The sequence below is a fragment of the Thermothielavioides terrestris genome, chromosome 1, assembly GCF_000226115.1.
Source record: "Thermothielavioides terrestris NRRL 8126 chromosome 1, complete sequence".
NCBI classification, from domain to species: domain Eukaryota; kingdom Fungi; phylum Ascomycota; class Sordariomycetes; order Sordariales; family Chaetomiaceae; genus Thermothielavioides; species Thermothielavioides terrestris.
The window spans coordinates 784,008-797,157 of record NC_016457.1 but is presented as its reverse complement, the minus strand read 5'-3'; the positions used below and the strand labels follow the sequence as shown (position 1 = coordinate 797,157).

Genomic DNA, 13,150 nt, shown 5'->3' with positions numbered 1-13,150 from the left:
GCGAGATGCGGGATGGAAAGCACACCCATTCGCAAACTAAACGACGGCGAGCTGACGGATTTTCCCTTCCCCGCTTCCCACCGTGCTGATCGCAAAGGCCAGACCGGAGCCAGCTCCGTCTGGCGGAGGGGTTTCCATCCGCCGCAAGCCACGACGGCGGGGTTTCGCCGCAGTGGTTAAGCCCAGTCTGGAATGATCTGAGGGACTAAGGGACTGGTGGTGTTGATCTTGGGGCCATGGGACTGCCCGTCCTGGAGTCTAAACACTGAACCACGCCATCAACAGGGTCGGTCAACAGGGTTCCGAAGCACCAAGTTTTATTGCGCCGGCATATCGGACACCTTAGCTCACTGAGCTTGCCCAAGGGAGAAAAGCACGTGGGGGTCTGAACCGCGCCGTCGCCCCTGTTGTGTCGGCAGGCCACTTGGACCCTGACGATCCGAAGAAACCTCCCTCAGCAGTTGTCGTATGTGTCTGACTCGCGAGTCGCCGGCATCACGCCATCCCCGACATCCACACCCATTTCGCCGACCTCCGACCCGGTCACAACCTGCTCTGGTATGTAGTGTATAAGATCAGTCAGTTAACGTTACTGTCCAGCCTGGAATCCCGACACATAACACTCCGGGACTGTGTCTCAGATCCCACGGCCGCAAGAATCGTGAGCAAAGCCCGGACATCGCCGATGGAACCAAGCAACTAGCGATAAAGCTACTGCATGTGTGCGTCTCAGACCACACCTACGGATACACTAACGGATACACTACGGAGTACGCTACTGTATTTCCCCTCCAAGAACATCCAACAACATACCCTGTCGCCACAGCACCATAATCGCCATGTCGCGATGTGGGGGAACTTTGTGCAACAAGCTTCGGTAGACGTTAAAGAGGTCCCGCCAAGACTAATTTCCAGCCCTGGTCTTACACCGTCAGTACGTAGCCACCATCGCCACGGGGTTTGCACTATCGCCACGGGTTAGCCACTGGTTAGTTCGCCGGGGGTGCGGGGGGCGGCGCCAGCCCCCCGCTGGTTAGGGTGAGGGTTATGGTTAGGGTGAGGGTCAAGGTTAGGGTGCGGGTTAACTTCGTTTTCTTTTTTTCAATTTCGTTGAGGTTTCGTGAAGTTATTGCGACGAGTTTTTGCGAGTATTTGCGGTTTGTCTTCGTCGCTGATGCTCTAAGTCGTCGCGGCCCCACTTACCCCTTGGCGATGTGTAAAAGCCTGTAATTCTTAGTGTCTTGGCGGGACCTCTTTAACGACGACCCAAGCTTCACCTGCCGCTTGTGTACATCCATGGAAAAGTTCATTCGCGTCTCGGCGGCCACCACAGTACATATTATAGTGTAGTGCGCACAAACAACCCCCGGTCTTTCCAGGGAGGCCAGGGGCCTCCGAACCGGGCGCTGATCCGGCCTCGAGGTCGGGTAGTCAACTACACTAGTTAATCAGTTTCCGGTTTGTCGGGCACAGCTAACCACTCGCACCCTTGACTCATTGGTGGATTTACGAGGAAGGGCAAGGGATAACTACATGAACTACTGTAACTACCGAGGTACACTGAGTTCCGCGAGAAGCAATGTCGTGTATTCCGTAGTGGAGTGTTTTTCGGCAGAGAAGAGCAAGGGATGTCCGGTCCAGTGGGATCCGCTGAACGGCTTGTGCCGCTGCGCGTCTTCCACGCGCATTTCCCCTTCACTCGCGAAGCGAAACGAGCGGTGTGTCCTGTCGAGCACGCTAACTTCCATGATATCAGTGCCCAGTGGTGACCGGGCTCGGATCCCGGCTTTGATCCCGGAGCGGGTCCTCGGATCGCGCGCCGGGGAGGGCAGGCGAGGGGGACGACCTTCCGGATCCGGGTGCGACCGCCGAGTGGAACTGCGGCGTGGATATCTTATCAGATTGGGGGTTGGCATTCTTGACGTGCTCCATAGATCCGGGACGTCAAGGGAGACGAGACGGCTGCCTCTTAGGACGAGTGAAGCATCCAGTTCACTTCCAGTGTGGTTCCGCCAGAAGGGGCGTGTTCAGGAGCTGGAGATTGAGAGCGCAGCGGATTTCAACCGCTGCAACTGCCGCAGGCGGTTAAGGAAAAGAAGAGCTGTCCCAGAGTCGCCAGATCCATCTGGATCGTTGAACCGAAAATTACTTGACGGCCAACGCACGGTCTCCTTGGGCCCCCTGATCTGTCCTTTTCTGCCACCAAGCTGTCAAATGCCTCGCCGTTATTCCCAAAGGGACATTATCTGCTGCCTATTAAGTGCGTGTCCCAACCTTTTTCGTGCCTGGTCAACAGGGGGCCCCAGACCGAGACGGCCCGTCGCCATTCCGCATCGAGTTGACAGAGAGTTAATGGAACCAACGAATCTTCTGGTGTTCTGCGTACGGGATAAACAGGACCGACTCAGGGCCGATTCTTGCCGAACTTGCCAACATCGGCGAGACGGCATCCCTCAAATTTTTTTTTTTTTTTTTTTAGCCGGTGCCGCGAGGAAACCACCGACGCAGAAGCGGGAAAGCATGCCGAGTCGACCGGTGAATGCAGAGCACAGACGGGCGGGTGTGATGCTGCGCCAACGCTGTTCGCTCGTGGGGTCGGCTCGAGCATCCCGAGATCCAACCGGACGCGTTACTCCCTGCGGGACGGTGGTCTGTCTTTCTCCGGGCCGTTGTGAGCAGCAGACAAGGAAAATGAAAACAAGAATATTGGTTGGGACCCTGCGAACGTCCTCATTGGGCAGGCCCGAGGCGAGCTGTCGGGGGTCCAGGGGGCTGCTGTTTGCCAACGACGAGGAGTGAGGAATGGAGCCCACATAAGGTAACGAGTTAAGTTAGCGCCAGGACAACCACAGCATATGCTGTGAGCCTGCTTCATGGCGTGCTGAGCTTGTTATTAACCACAACATTGTGCAGCTTGGTTGGCCAGCCGGCTCACGCAAAGCGAGAGAGTTGGCTGGCTGTGTGCTGCTGCCCGCCATGCATGCATCGCGATGGCCGGACTGCAGCGAGCCGAACTCGAGGAAGGACTGTGCATCGAGTGTAGATGGTGGATGGACCGACGGACGAACATTGGAAGCGTGACGGACGAGAGAAGAGAAGAACGGGAGCTGCTCCAGGTGGTCAAAGCTGATGGACATTTGTCTGACCGATTCTGACGTAACTAAACCAGAAACCACAAATTGCCTGCTTCGGCAGAGAAGGGGTCCAAATCTGAGACAGCAGCAGATCTTGAGCTTCTCATCCGGCTCGGCTTCCCATCCGGGTCGCGTCTCGTCGCCCAAGATGCTGCAGCTCCTGCGGAGGCACTGGGCCGACAGCAGCTTGCTAACAGTTGGACCCGACGAGCAATCAACAAACAAACAAGCATTTTGTGCGTGCTTGGTTGGCCGGTGCATCTTGCATTGGGACGCAGTCGAGATTGGGATTTTTGGTGGGCCAGCAGGGCAGGTTGTGGTAACTACACCACACTAAACTGGGGGAGAGTGGAGACGGCGTTGCTCGGATGGGTAGATCCTACCCCACCATCCGGCGCGAAGTGGGGTGTGCGTTAACGTTAGCTTGCCGCTAAGAAAACAAGACCCATAACCCGAAAGCTCGCGTTTTGGCGGACTACATGGCAGTCAACAACAGCCAGGGAACGACGTCCACTAGCAGAAGGAGTTTTAGGAGGCAGCACAGTTGAGAAGGCCTCACTTCACTGATGAAAGAAAGAGCATGGACCGCCAGTAGGGACTGTGTCGTTGCTTAACATGGCGGAGGGTGATCGTCCAGTTTGATGCTGTCTGGATCTCTGCAACGCAGTGTAGACCCGAGAGAGCCACCCATGGCAGAAGAGATCCTCGCTTGCAATTTGTGACGGGTATAACCTCTTGAACCGAATTCGTCATTTCATATTCCGAGCCCACACCAACCCTCCCTCAGCCTTGAAATCTACAAAAATCCAATCCCAATCAACCATTGTTGACAAGTGGACAGCGTTGACAACCAACACAACGAGATGCCACACTACTTCAGGCCAACCCGCGGTCGGTGAGAACCAACTAAACTAAAATCCCGCACAACAAAAGGGGTAAGAAAAAGGCTTCCGGCGCTGATCTCCCCTGTCGGCTCTGGTTCCCGGCCCCGAAAAGAAGGAAGCGCGCTCCCAGGACGCGAGAGCCCACCGTCTCTCGCAGCTCCTGCGTGTAGCCTATTCAATCTTCCTTCCTAGTCACCTGAATAAACTTTGGAGATGCTTGTTGCAAGAATAGGTAGTGTTGTTGTGTGTAGCTATGGATTCTGATAAGGAGATCAAATAAACCCGTCTCTGGATCCTGAGGAGCAACTTGAGGGGGTGCGTGTTTTTTTGTTTTTCATTTGTCCTTGTGAAAGCATACCTATCTAACTTTCTCTTGCCGAACGCTTTTCCAGAGATACGTAAGATCAAGGTAGGTTGCGTTGAGGCGTGGACGGGGGGAATCATGACACGAAGGGCATGTAGATGTCAGGCAAAGAGCACCACCAATCTCTTGTGTAGAGTGCAACCGAACGCAAATGCTTCTGCCCCCATCGCCCCCTCCCCCCACTCCTTCTCTCTCTCTCTCTCTTTGATCGCTCGCCGCCCGCCCGAACGCCTTGCCCTGTCCAGAGGAATCGTTCACTTCGAAACCCCCGTCCAGCAACTCCTTTGCCCGAAGCACTTCCACCCAGAAGAGCGTCCTCGCGGTAGAGGCGTTGATGCAGCCGTCGCATCACAGCGGACCCTCTCAACCAGGTGCAGCTCGGCCGCCTCCACAATGCCCCCAACACACAATCTGAGAACTGACGATGGTGACTGAAGAAGAAGAAGCCCTCTTTCGAGTGGGAGGGAGAGGGGGGAATAAGGAAAAAAGAAATGATAAAGGACGATGAAGCGCACCCCTTCCCCGTTATGACGAAAAATTGCATAGATAGATGGATGAATATCTACGCCCCAATGATGCCCTCTTTTGGTTCATGCGCCATTCGCCATAAGGGAGAATCGGTGTGTGTTTGGTGATCCAACGAGAGAAAAATATGGTGTTGGATATGTCGTAGAGCAGTCGCCAGACCGGAGCGAGAGGTCGTCAATTCGCCCAGGCGGAAACGATGTCGAAACTACAAGATCGCCACTGTGCTTATTGTGCCGAGAGATCCCCGCGCCACCGTTGCCTAAGACACGGTTGCCGTCTCCTCTATAACGGATGGTCCCTTGGCGCAGGGAGAAGAGAGGAGTTCCGAGCTGGCGCAGAGGCGTTTTGTGAGGGTAGAGGTGGCAAGCGGGGCGAAAAGAAAAGCGCGGCGGGGAGAGGCGGTCTCGCCGCTCATAGGATGACGCAGCCTCGGCGGCGCTCGCGATCGCGTCGGTATCGGCCCTTTTCCGACTGAATGCTGGAATCTGTCCTCCTCGACTCGTGCTTGCTCCCACCCGAGGGGGCCATGGGCAGGGCGGCGGCTTGCCGTTGCCTGCGGAGGATCCTCACGACGTCGTAGAATGCCTTGTCGACGTTGATGTAGTTCTTGGCCGACGCCTCGACGAACTCGCAGCCCAGCTCGCGGGCCAAGGCGTGCCCTTCTTGCGTCGAGACCTCCCGCTCCGCGATGCGGTCGCTCTTGTTCCCGACGAGCATGATGGGGACCGGCGCTGACTGGTTGGCCGCCGAGATGGGCGAGCCTGGGTACGAGGGTGACGATGCGGCCGACTCTTTTACTCTCTGGATCTGGTGGTGGAATCTCCTGATGCGCGTGAAGGATGACCGGGACGAGATGCTGTAGACCAGGATGAAGCCCTCGCCGTCGCGGATCCACTGGTCTCGTAGCGCCGTGTACTCCTCTTGCCCCGCCGTGTCGAGCACCTCGAGCATGCAGGCCTGGTTGTCGATCACGGCTTGCTTCCGGTACGAATCCTCAATGGTCGGGTCGTACTGTCGGCGGCAGGTTAGCGAGCTGCGTATGCAGAGACACCGTCGCAGCGGGGGGAGCTCATCCGAGACGGCCACGGCTGCGCCGAGAGCAGCTGAGCGGGACGCGATGAGTAACGTACTGTTTCAACGAAATGCTGCAAGCACAGCTGGATGGTGAGGGCCGTCTTCCCTACGCCGCCGTCTCCGAGCACCACCAATTTATACAGCACCATCTTGCCCGCCATCTTGGTCGTGTGTTCGGCGGGATCGCGTCGCCCGGCAAACTGGGATCTCGTCTGCGCTGTGCGGCTATCGGACGACGATTGCGAATGAGGAGGTGGCACCAAGCGTAAGGGGGGGTTTTGGTGGGAGCTTGGATCAGCCGATGAGGGGCTCTGCGCACACCGCACACAAAAAGCGAGGAATGACGAGTCGAGCACGAAACAAACTGTTGTCTGGGTTCAAACGTCGACTCTGACTCGGAGAGCGAACACGTGCGGGAGGGATGAGACGAGCTCCGGAGCAGCGGCAAGATGTCGCTGTCGGACGAAATCCTGGCTGCGAGTGGGAAAGAGAAGAGCAGTCGATGCCAGGCTAGGGGGGTTGGACGGTTTACTGCGGGAGGGCAGTGATGGACAAGCGATGGATTGGCCTTTGGCGATGGAGAGTGGAAGGTGGAGCAGCCTGGGGCTTTGTCTCTTCTAAGCTTAGCAGGGAGTTGGGTCGATAGGTGGACAGCAGGGAGGGAGGGTTGTGCTGGTGTGATAGGGATGCGCAGTCGGCTGCTTGGCTGGACCCGGTGGAGAGTCGGATCTGAGCTGCTGAGGTGTCGCGCCGGGAGAAAGGGCCAGTTGCCTGCCAGGGAGAGCCGAGGGGCCAATTGATGAATCGGAAGCTTGGTGGGCGGGGGAGGGTGCCCGAGCTTTTCATGCTTTTGGCGGGAGCGAGGTTGGCAGGAGCTCCATTGGCAGCTTGTGAGAGGGAAGGACTCCTTGGACCGGGGGTTGCCGCAATGCTCCAAAGGCTCCCGGCCTTTTAAAGGGGGAAGACCCCAGCAACGGGCAGCAGGGAGAGTTCGAGCCCCGCCAAAGTCGCTCCGCTCACCAGCGCCCCATTTTACGCTAGTTGCCATCTAACGTTACCTACTGTGTACTTTTTCAGTTAGGCATTCACCATTCCAAAGGGGCTCCGCGCATCAACAAAGCAACATCCCATGGGCCTGCAAGCAGGACTCCGTTGAATTTGGGATCGGCTGGTTCAGGTTGTTAAACGCAGAACGGCCAGCACCGTTGAGCGTTGGTGGAGGTCCAGCAGGCCCAGGGCCACCCCCGCGGTCTGCGGGCCAGAGGAGCTCCTTCCCGGGAACTCGCTCTCGTTGGCTGCCGCAGGACCATTGGCGGCGTTTGTTGTGCCAGTGGCCCAGTGCCAGTGGGTGGGCACCTAGCGCGCAGCAAGCGGGACTTGCCACAAGGCGAGCGGTCCGCCGTCGAGACCACCTCAGGCTGCCCAGGCCGACGGCAGTCAGCCAATCCGAACCCGCAGCCGCCAAGTAGTGTAGGTACACTAAGCTAAGGTACCTATGTGGTTAGCTGCCCCGCGGTTGCGGTTCCAGTTCCCGCCCGGTAAGGTGTGCAACCTGGAAGTTGGTCCATTGCTTTCTTGTGTTCCCCCGGAGCACGACCTTCTTCCAAGATGCCCAACGCAGTGCTATGTATTCCGGTGCTGACCTGAAATGGCGGGTTTCGATCCGCTCACGCGTGACCGGAGGAGGTCACTCGGCAGGGCGAGGACATGAGATGCACCCCAGCACCAGCAGCAGCACCCCCAGCGGCGGCAGGGAGGGTATTGCGTGCCCACCCACGACCTAGCACCCAGTTCTCTCGATCGCGCCAGACCGCAGCGCTGAGCCTGGACCATAATCAGGCTATCTACACTCCACAGCAGATGGCGGCGGGCTGGTCGGGATCCGCGATGGCGATCCGACCAGGCAGGACTCTCCTCCACATCCAGTTGGACGGGTCTCTGGGTAAAACAGTCGTGCGGCTTTGGCAGCGTTGGAGGGCGGGTCCGGCTGCCGGTGCCGACCCGTTCGTGCATTCACTTCCAGGTTCCTCAACCTTACCACAACAACTCCCAGACCTCACCAAACAGGCAATGCTCCGGATGGGCCAGTTGATGTGGCCAATCCTCCAGGCCTCGACCGGCACATTAACGGACCAACTGCAGGGCCGCAGCTAGAACAAACACCCAACGGTGCCTCGGAAACATCGAGAACCTCGGCAGTATGTCGAGACGGAGTTGGCCGCGAGGCAGGTGAGACGGCGTGCCCGAACTCATCCGGCGCCGCAGCCCTCCCCGTTTCCTTCCTCCGTACTACCCTCCTCTCCCTCCTTCCTTCTTCTTCCTCTTCACAGACTCGGTTAGGCCTCGCTCGAGTAAGCGGCAGTCTGTTCGGAGTAAGCTCTGTCCGTCTGCAACCTCCGCCTCGCCATGTGCTCCGTGCGTGCACAATGTGAGGTGAGGTGAGGTGGCCGCAGCTCGCCGACCTGAATGTCACCCAGCGTACCGGATACCTGTGGGGGACGCATGTCGCTGCGGGTATTGAGCGGCACGGCCGAGTTCCCGTTATCCGCCCGTACAAGCGAGGACCGGGCCCAGCGGGGGGCCCAGTTGGGAACTGGGGGTCACGGCAACGCTCAGAAATCGACCTCTTCGCCTCGACGAGCGACGCACATCAATAGTGTAATGCTGTGCTTTGGTAGGATGATACAGGCCTACCTGGTATACACAGCACATGCAATCAGCCAAGATCGATCGGGGACAGCACGGCAGCCTACAGGAAACGCGCCAGCAAGTGTGCTCTGCGCATTTTATTGCTACGCACAGCTCCGTTCCGCCGGTCCTGTCGGGCCTCTTGGTCGGCCCGCCGAGGCAAAATGGGAGCACGAGAACTGCTACCGGCACAATTCGCAATTCGCAATCTGCGCACAGCTGCCGCCTTGGCCGCTGATCCTCGCGCTCTGCAAAGTCCTGCGATTCGCTGTCCTGCCGGTCTTGTCGCCCCGGCAGAGGTGGTCCTCGCTCCGGCTTTGAAGATCGCCTGGCTGCCTTGACCGCTCCCCGACTTTCCCGTCTTTTGAACCTGATACCAACCTGCTAGCTACCTAGATAACTAGTGCAGATTGCGTCGGGTATTAGCCTGGGCCCAACTGGTGACACCCGTGGCGTCTGTGAACCACGTCGCTGGGTCCTTTCCAGTTTCACCCATTCAACACCGACAAGGCGGCCGGCCTGAGACTGCACCACCTCGCTGCCTCGCGGCGGAAAAGCATCGTGTCACAACATCAGTGGGGGCTTGGCTGGGAAGATGGCGCAAAAACAAATCTCCTTTTCGTGCTGGTTAGAGAAGCACTCATAAGAACACTCATAAGAGCAAGTGTGCAATGCGGCAGGGACGGAGACAGGGACTGCACGTGGCAGCGACTCTCGTTCCCATTGTTCAGACGAGCACTCGCCGTGTTTTATATCTGTCTCATAAGCGTGGGATGATATCCGTTGTCACCGATTGTCGAGGAAGCACCGGGACGAGTGTCTAACCGAGAGAAGTCACCGAGGCGCTCGCCGACCTACCTGCGCCGTGAGCTTACAGCGCCGGCCAATGAGACTCAAGGTTCGAGTCATGCCGCTTCTCAAGCAACCTGGAACAACCAGAAGCTCTCAAGCCGGATGAATCAGCCACCAAGCAGACAGGACCGCCAATTTCATCTCTCTTCTCTCTCCCATCAAGCCCCAAGCCTTCTCGCCAACTCCTCAAACCCGCCCTCGCCCTCCGCCACCCACACATCCACCCACTCCCGCGCCCGCGCATACCTCTCTTCCTCCGGCTTCCATTCCTCCTCACCCGGCCGCGCCACATAGACCGTGCGCATGCCCACTCCCCGCGCGGCCTCCAAATCCTTCAGATGCGCGGCCACCATTGCCACCTGCCGCGGCTCCAACCCCAGCGCCTCGCACGCGCCGCGGTACACCTCGGGCCGCGGCTTGTACGCGCCAAAGTCCTCGGCCGAGATCAGCCTGTCCAGGCCCAGCGCCGCGTGCGCGTCCAGGTCGCGCAGCAGCGCGCGGTTGCCGTTGGACAGGCTGGCCGTGGCGAAGCCCGCGCCGCGCAGCCGCCGCAGCCCCGCCGCGCTGTCCGGCCACGCGCGCAGGAAGTGCCACGCGCGGCTCAGCTCGGCCATCTCGCCGTCCGTGTACAGGCCCCCGAGGCCCCACTCGCCCAGCAGCCGCGCCAGGCTCTCGCGGTGGTGCCCGTCCACGTCCTTCCACGGCTGCGCCGCCGGGTCGAAGGTGCTCGTGAAGGCGCCGTAGGCGGCGCGCCACTGCGCCGCGAAGAGCGCCCACGACGCCGGCGTCAGGGTCTGCAGCTTGGCGAGCACGGGCGCCGGGAGAGCGGCGGACGACGACGACGGCGACGACGAGGAGGTGAGTTTGGCCGCGGCTGCGGTGGCGAGGGCGTCGGTGATGGACGTGCGCCAGTCGACGGCCGTGCCGAAGATGTCGAACGTGAGCGCTTTGATTGTGCTCGCGAGGGGAGAAGGGGCCGGGGCGGACATTGTCCTTATTGCTCCGGGCAGCCGGTGCGCGGCTGGTTCGCTGACGTCAGTGTTGGTGAGTGCTGTGCGCTGCGCCGCCTTGAAGGGCTCAGCCTGGCGTAAAACACCGTAAGCCGCAGCTGTTTCTCCCCTTAGGAACACCAGGCTGGCGATGAATCAGCCGCAGGATACGATCACACAGCCAGTTTGAGTGTGCACATGTGTTGCCGAGTCTCGTCCCGGCCTCGGGTGGAGCCGGGCCGGAGACGCGGAGAAGCCGAGAAGCGGGGTCCGGCCGCGGCCGGAACCCACCTCATCCGGCGCCCAGCTGACGTCATGGCCCGTCCGTAAGCCAGTGTAACCTGAATTACCTAAGGAAAGCGAACGCCGCAAGCGTGAGCGACAGCGCGGTAACTGAATTTTGCCGTATGGTTTTAATGGCTTCAACGTGACTTGAGTGTTGGCTGGTGGCGCTGCATGAAGGTCGGGGTCGGCTTGCCTCGAACATCAATCGTTTCTATCTACCTAAGGTAATTTCAGATGACCATGGATTTGCCGGTGACGTTCGTCTGAAAACCATAGAATAAGACCCTGACACGGCCCGCTGCAGCGTTCCAACCCGGTCATGGCTGGCCGGGCCCAACGTCCGGACTCGAATGCCATTCACACTTCCGGCCCGCTGGGCTTCCTCCATCCGACGACTCGCCTGCATCTGGTCGCCGTGAATCGCAAGCTACAGCGGGAAGAGCAGCAGCACCTAAACCTACCGCCCTCGGAATCACCGCTTGCGGCCACCGAGCCCCCCGCCGGAGTCGGAGCCGGAGCCGGAGCCGGAGCGGAACCCCTGCCGATGGGCAGACGGCGGCAACAACAGCGCATTACGCCCCGAGCCGAGCCAGGTCTTCCACGTCCGGCGGAGCCGCGACAACAGGAAGGGCCGGTCCCGCGCCGTTATCACGGTGCCGCCGCCGCCGCCGGCGGGCGCCGATACCGTCGTCAGTAGCGCTCGCTGAGGGACGCGGCCAGCACACAAGCGTCGCCCATAGGAGGAGCAGCGGCAGCAACCGCAGCAGTGGACGAGAGCTGTCGCCACGGCCAGCTTAGGAAGACGGCGTCCCGCCTTGCCTGGCTCGGCGCGCGCTTCCCGATCTGGGACGTAGGATTGACTCGATTGTTGCTTGTCGTTGTAGAATCTGACTGCTTTGGCTGGGCCCTTGAGGAGGAGCTGGAGGATCATGGCCTGCGTCTGCGTTCTGGAAGAATAGAGGGCAGCGAACATCCCCACCTTTCCGTTCGCCCTCAAGTATACACGAGAGACCCTGAATATCATGGTGTTTTTCAATCCAATTTCCCACTCAAGCCCTTTAACCTTCGTTCCCAATAACGCTTGAATTCTGGGCGTTGAGCTGGCTACACGTTAACCTCCATTCTAAGGGATTACTGCAAAAACACGGGTTGAAATTTCCCTTTGATTCATGTGCGCATATATCAAAACGAATCGCGTTGCCTTATGGTCAGCCTTGCGCATAAATCAAAGTACTGTCCTGCTACCGGAGTTACTTCCATGGGACTGCTTCTTTAAATAGCCGCGTGTATCACTATCCCTCTTTAGTCCTCCAAGAGGGCCTTCAGCACATCAGCAGGCGTCCGCTTCGGAGCAGCGAGCTCAAGCACCTCCTTGCTCGTCGTGTCAGCCTCCCACTTTCCCTTCCCCTCCACCTTCAGACCGTCCTTCATCGTCATAATAAGACTCTTCCACTGCGGCGCGGCCGCGACGGCCGCCTCGAGAATGGCCGACGAATCGCCGAACTTGACGCTCTCCACCCGCGTGCCGATGTGCTGCTCGACCAGCTGCACAATCCCCGCGCCCGTGATGTCCTCGGGCCCGCTCACGACGTACCTGGCCCTGTTGTGCGTCGACGGGTCCTCCTGGGCCAGCAGGTGAGCCGCGACAACCCCTACCTCCCAGGGATCGACGATGCCGATGGGAGCGTGTTCCGTCAGCAGCAGACGCAGCGGCTGCTCTTGCTTCCCCGTCTGGCGGAACTGCTTGACCAGCCCTGCCGCCGTCATCAGCGCGAAGTTGGCGAACAGGTTCGGCCGCAGCGAGGTCCACTGCAGCGCGGCGAACTCGGGCGCGCCCAGCAGCGTCTCGACGGCCCAGTGCGTGCGGGCGTAGTAGGTCGCGCAGTCCGGCCGGACGTTGGCGGCCGCGGTGGAGATGCGCACGACGTACCGCACGCCCGCCTGCAGGGCTGCCAGGTGGAAGCCGGACTCCGCGGCGAACTGGTCGGGCTGGTTGTGCGACGCGATGAAGGCCCTCACCACGCCGTGCTGGCGCAGCCAGTCGGCCGTGATGTCGGCCCAGTCGTGCTCGAGGACTTGGACGCCGGGGACGCGTGCGAGGCGCTGCGCGGCGGGGCTTTGCAGAGATCGCGTCAGGGCGATGATCCGGTGGTCGGACAGGGTACTGCTTGCTTGGAGCAGCGCCGGCAGGGTGTCGACGACGCCGCGGCCCGTGTTGCCCGTCACACCGGCCACGAGGATGGTGGGAGCCATGAGGGTAGGTTACAGCCCGGTGAGCTAGTTGATGATGATTTGGAGAAAACAATAAGTGGTGAGGTGATGGGGATCTCACCTCACTTGAAGAGACTTGGG

At 59.7% G+C, this 13,150-nt stretch overlaps 4 protein-coding genes across 4 annotated transcripts; all 4 read right to left on the bottom strand.

Annotated features, from left to right (window-relative positions):
- Positions 1–5,124: 5,124 nt before the first annotated feature.
- THITE_2106402 (uncharacterized protein) lies at positions 5,125–5,976 on the bottom strand. The gene has a single exon (XM_003648624.1). It carries the CDS (start codon positions 5,859–5,861, stop codon positions 5,322–5,324), a length of 540 nt encoding a protein of 179 aa, XP_003648672.1. The 5' UTR covers positions 5,862–5,976; the 3' UTR covers positions 5,125–5,321.
- A 3,395-nt stretch (positions 5,977–9,371) lies between these two features.
- On the bottom strand, positions 9,372–10,599 carry THITE_2106401 (uncharacterized protein). The gene has a single exon (XM_003648623.1). It carries the CDS (start codon positions 10,511–10,513, stop codon positions 9,683–9,685), a length of 831 nt encoding a protein of 276 aa, XP_003648671.1. The 5' UTR covers positions 10,514–10,599; the 3' UTR covers positions 9,372–9,682.
- A 671-nt stretch (positions 10,600–11,270) lies between these two features.
- On the bottom strand, positions 11,271–11,822 carry THITE_153839 (uncharacterized protein; the record flags this gene model as incomplete). The annotated part of the gene is made up of 1 exon (XM_003648622.1): positions 11,271–11,822. One exon carries the CDS (start codon positions 11,820–11,822, stop codon positions 11,271–11,273), a length of 552 nt encoding a protein of 183 aa, XP_003648670.1.
- A 278-nt stretch (positions 11,823–12,100) lies between these two features.
- On the bottom strand, positions 12,101–13,051 carry THITE_2083863 (uncharacterized protein; the record flags this gene model as incomplete). The annotated part of the gene is made up of 1 exon (XM_003648621.1): positions 12,101–13,051. One exon carries the CDS (start codon positions 13,049–13,051, stop codon positions 12,101–12,103), a length of 951 nt encoding a protein of 316 aa, XP_003648669.1.
- Positions 13,052–13,150: the final 99 nt, after the last annotated feature.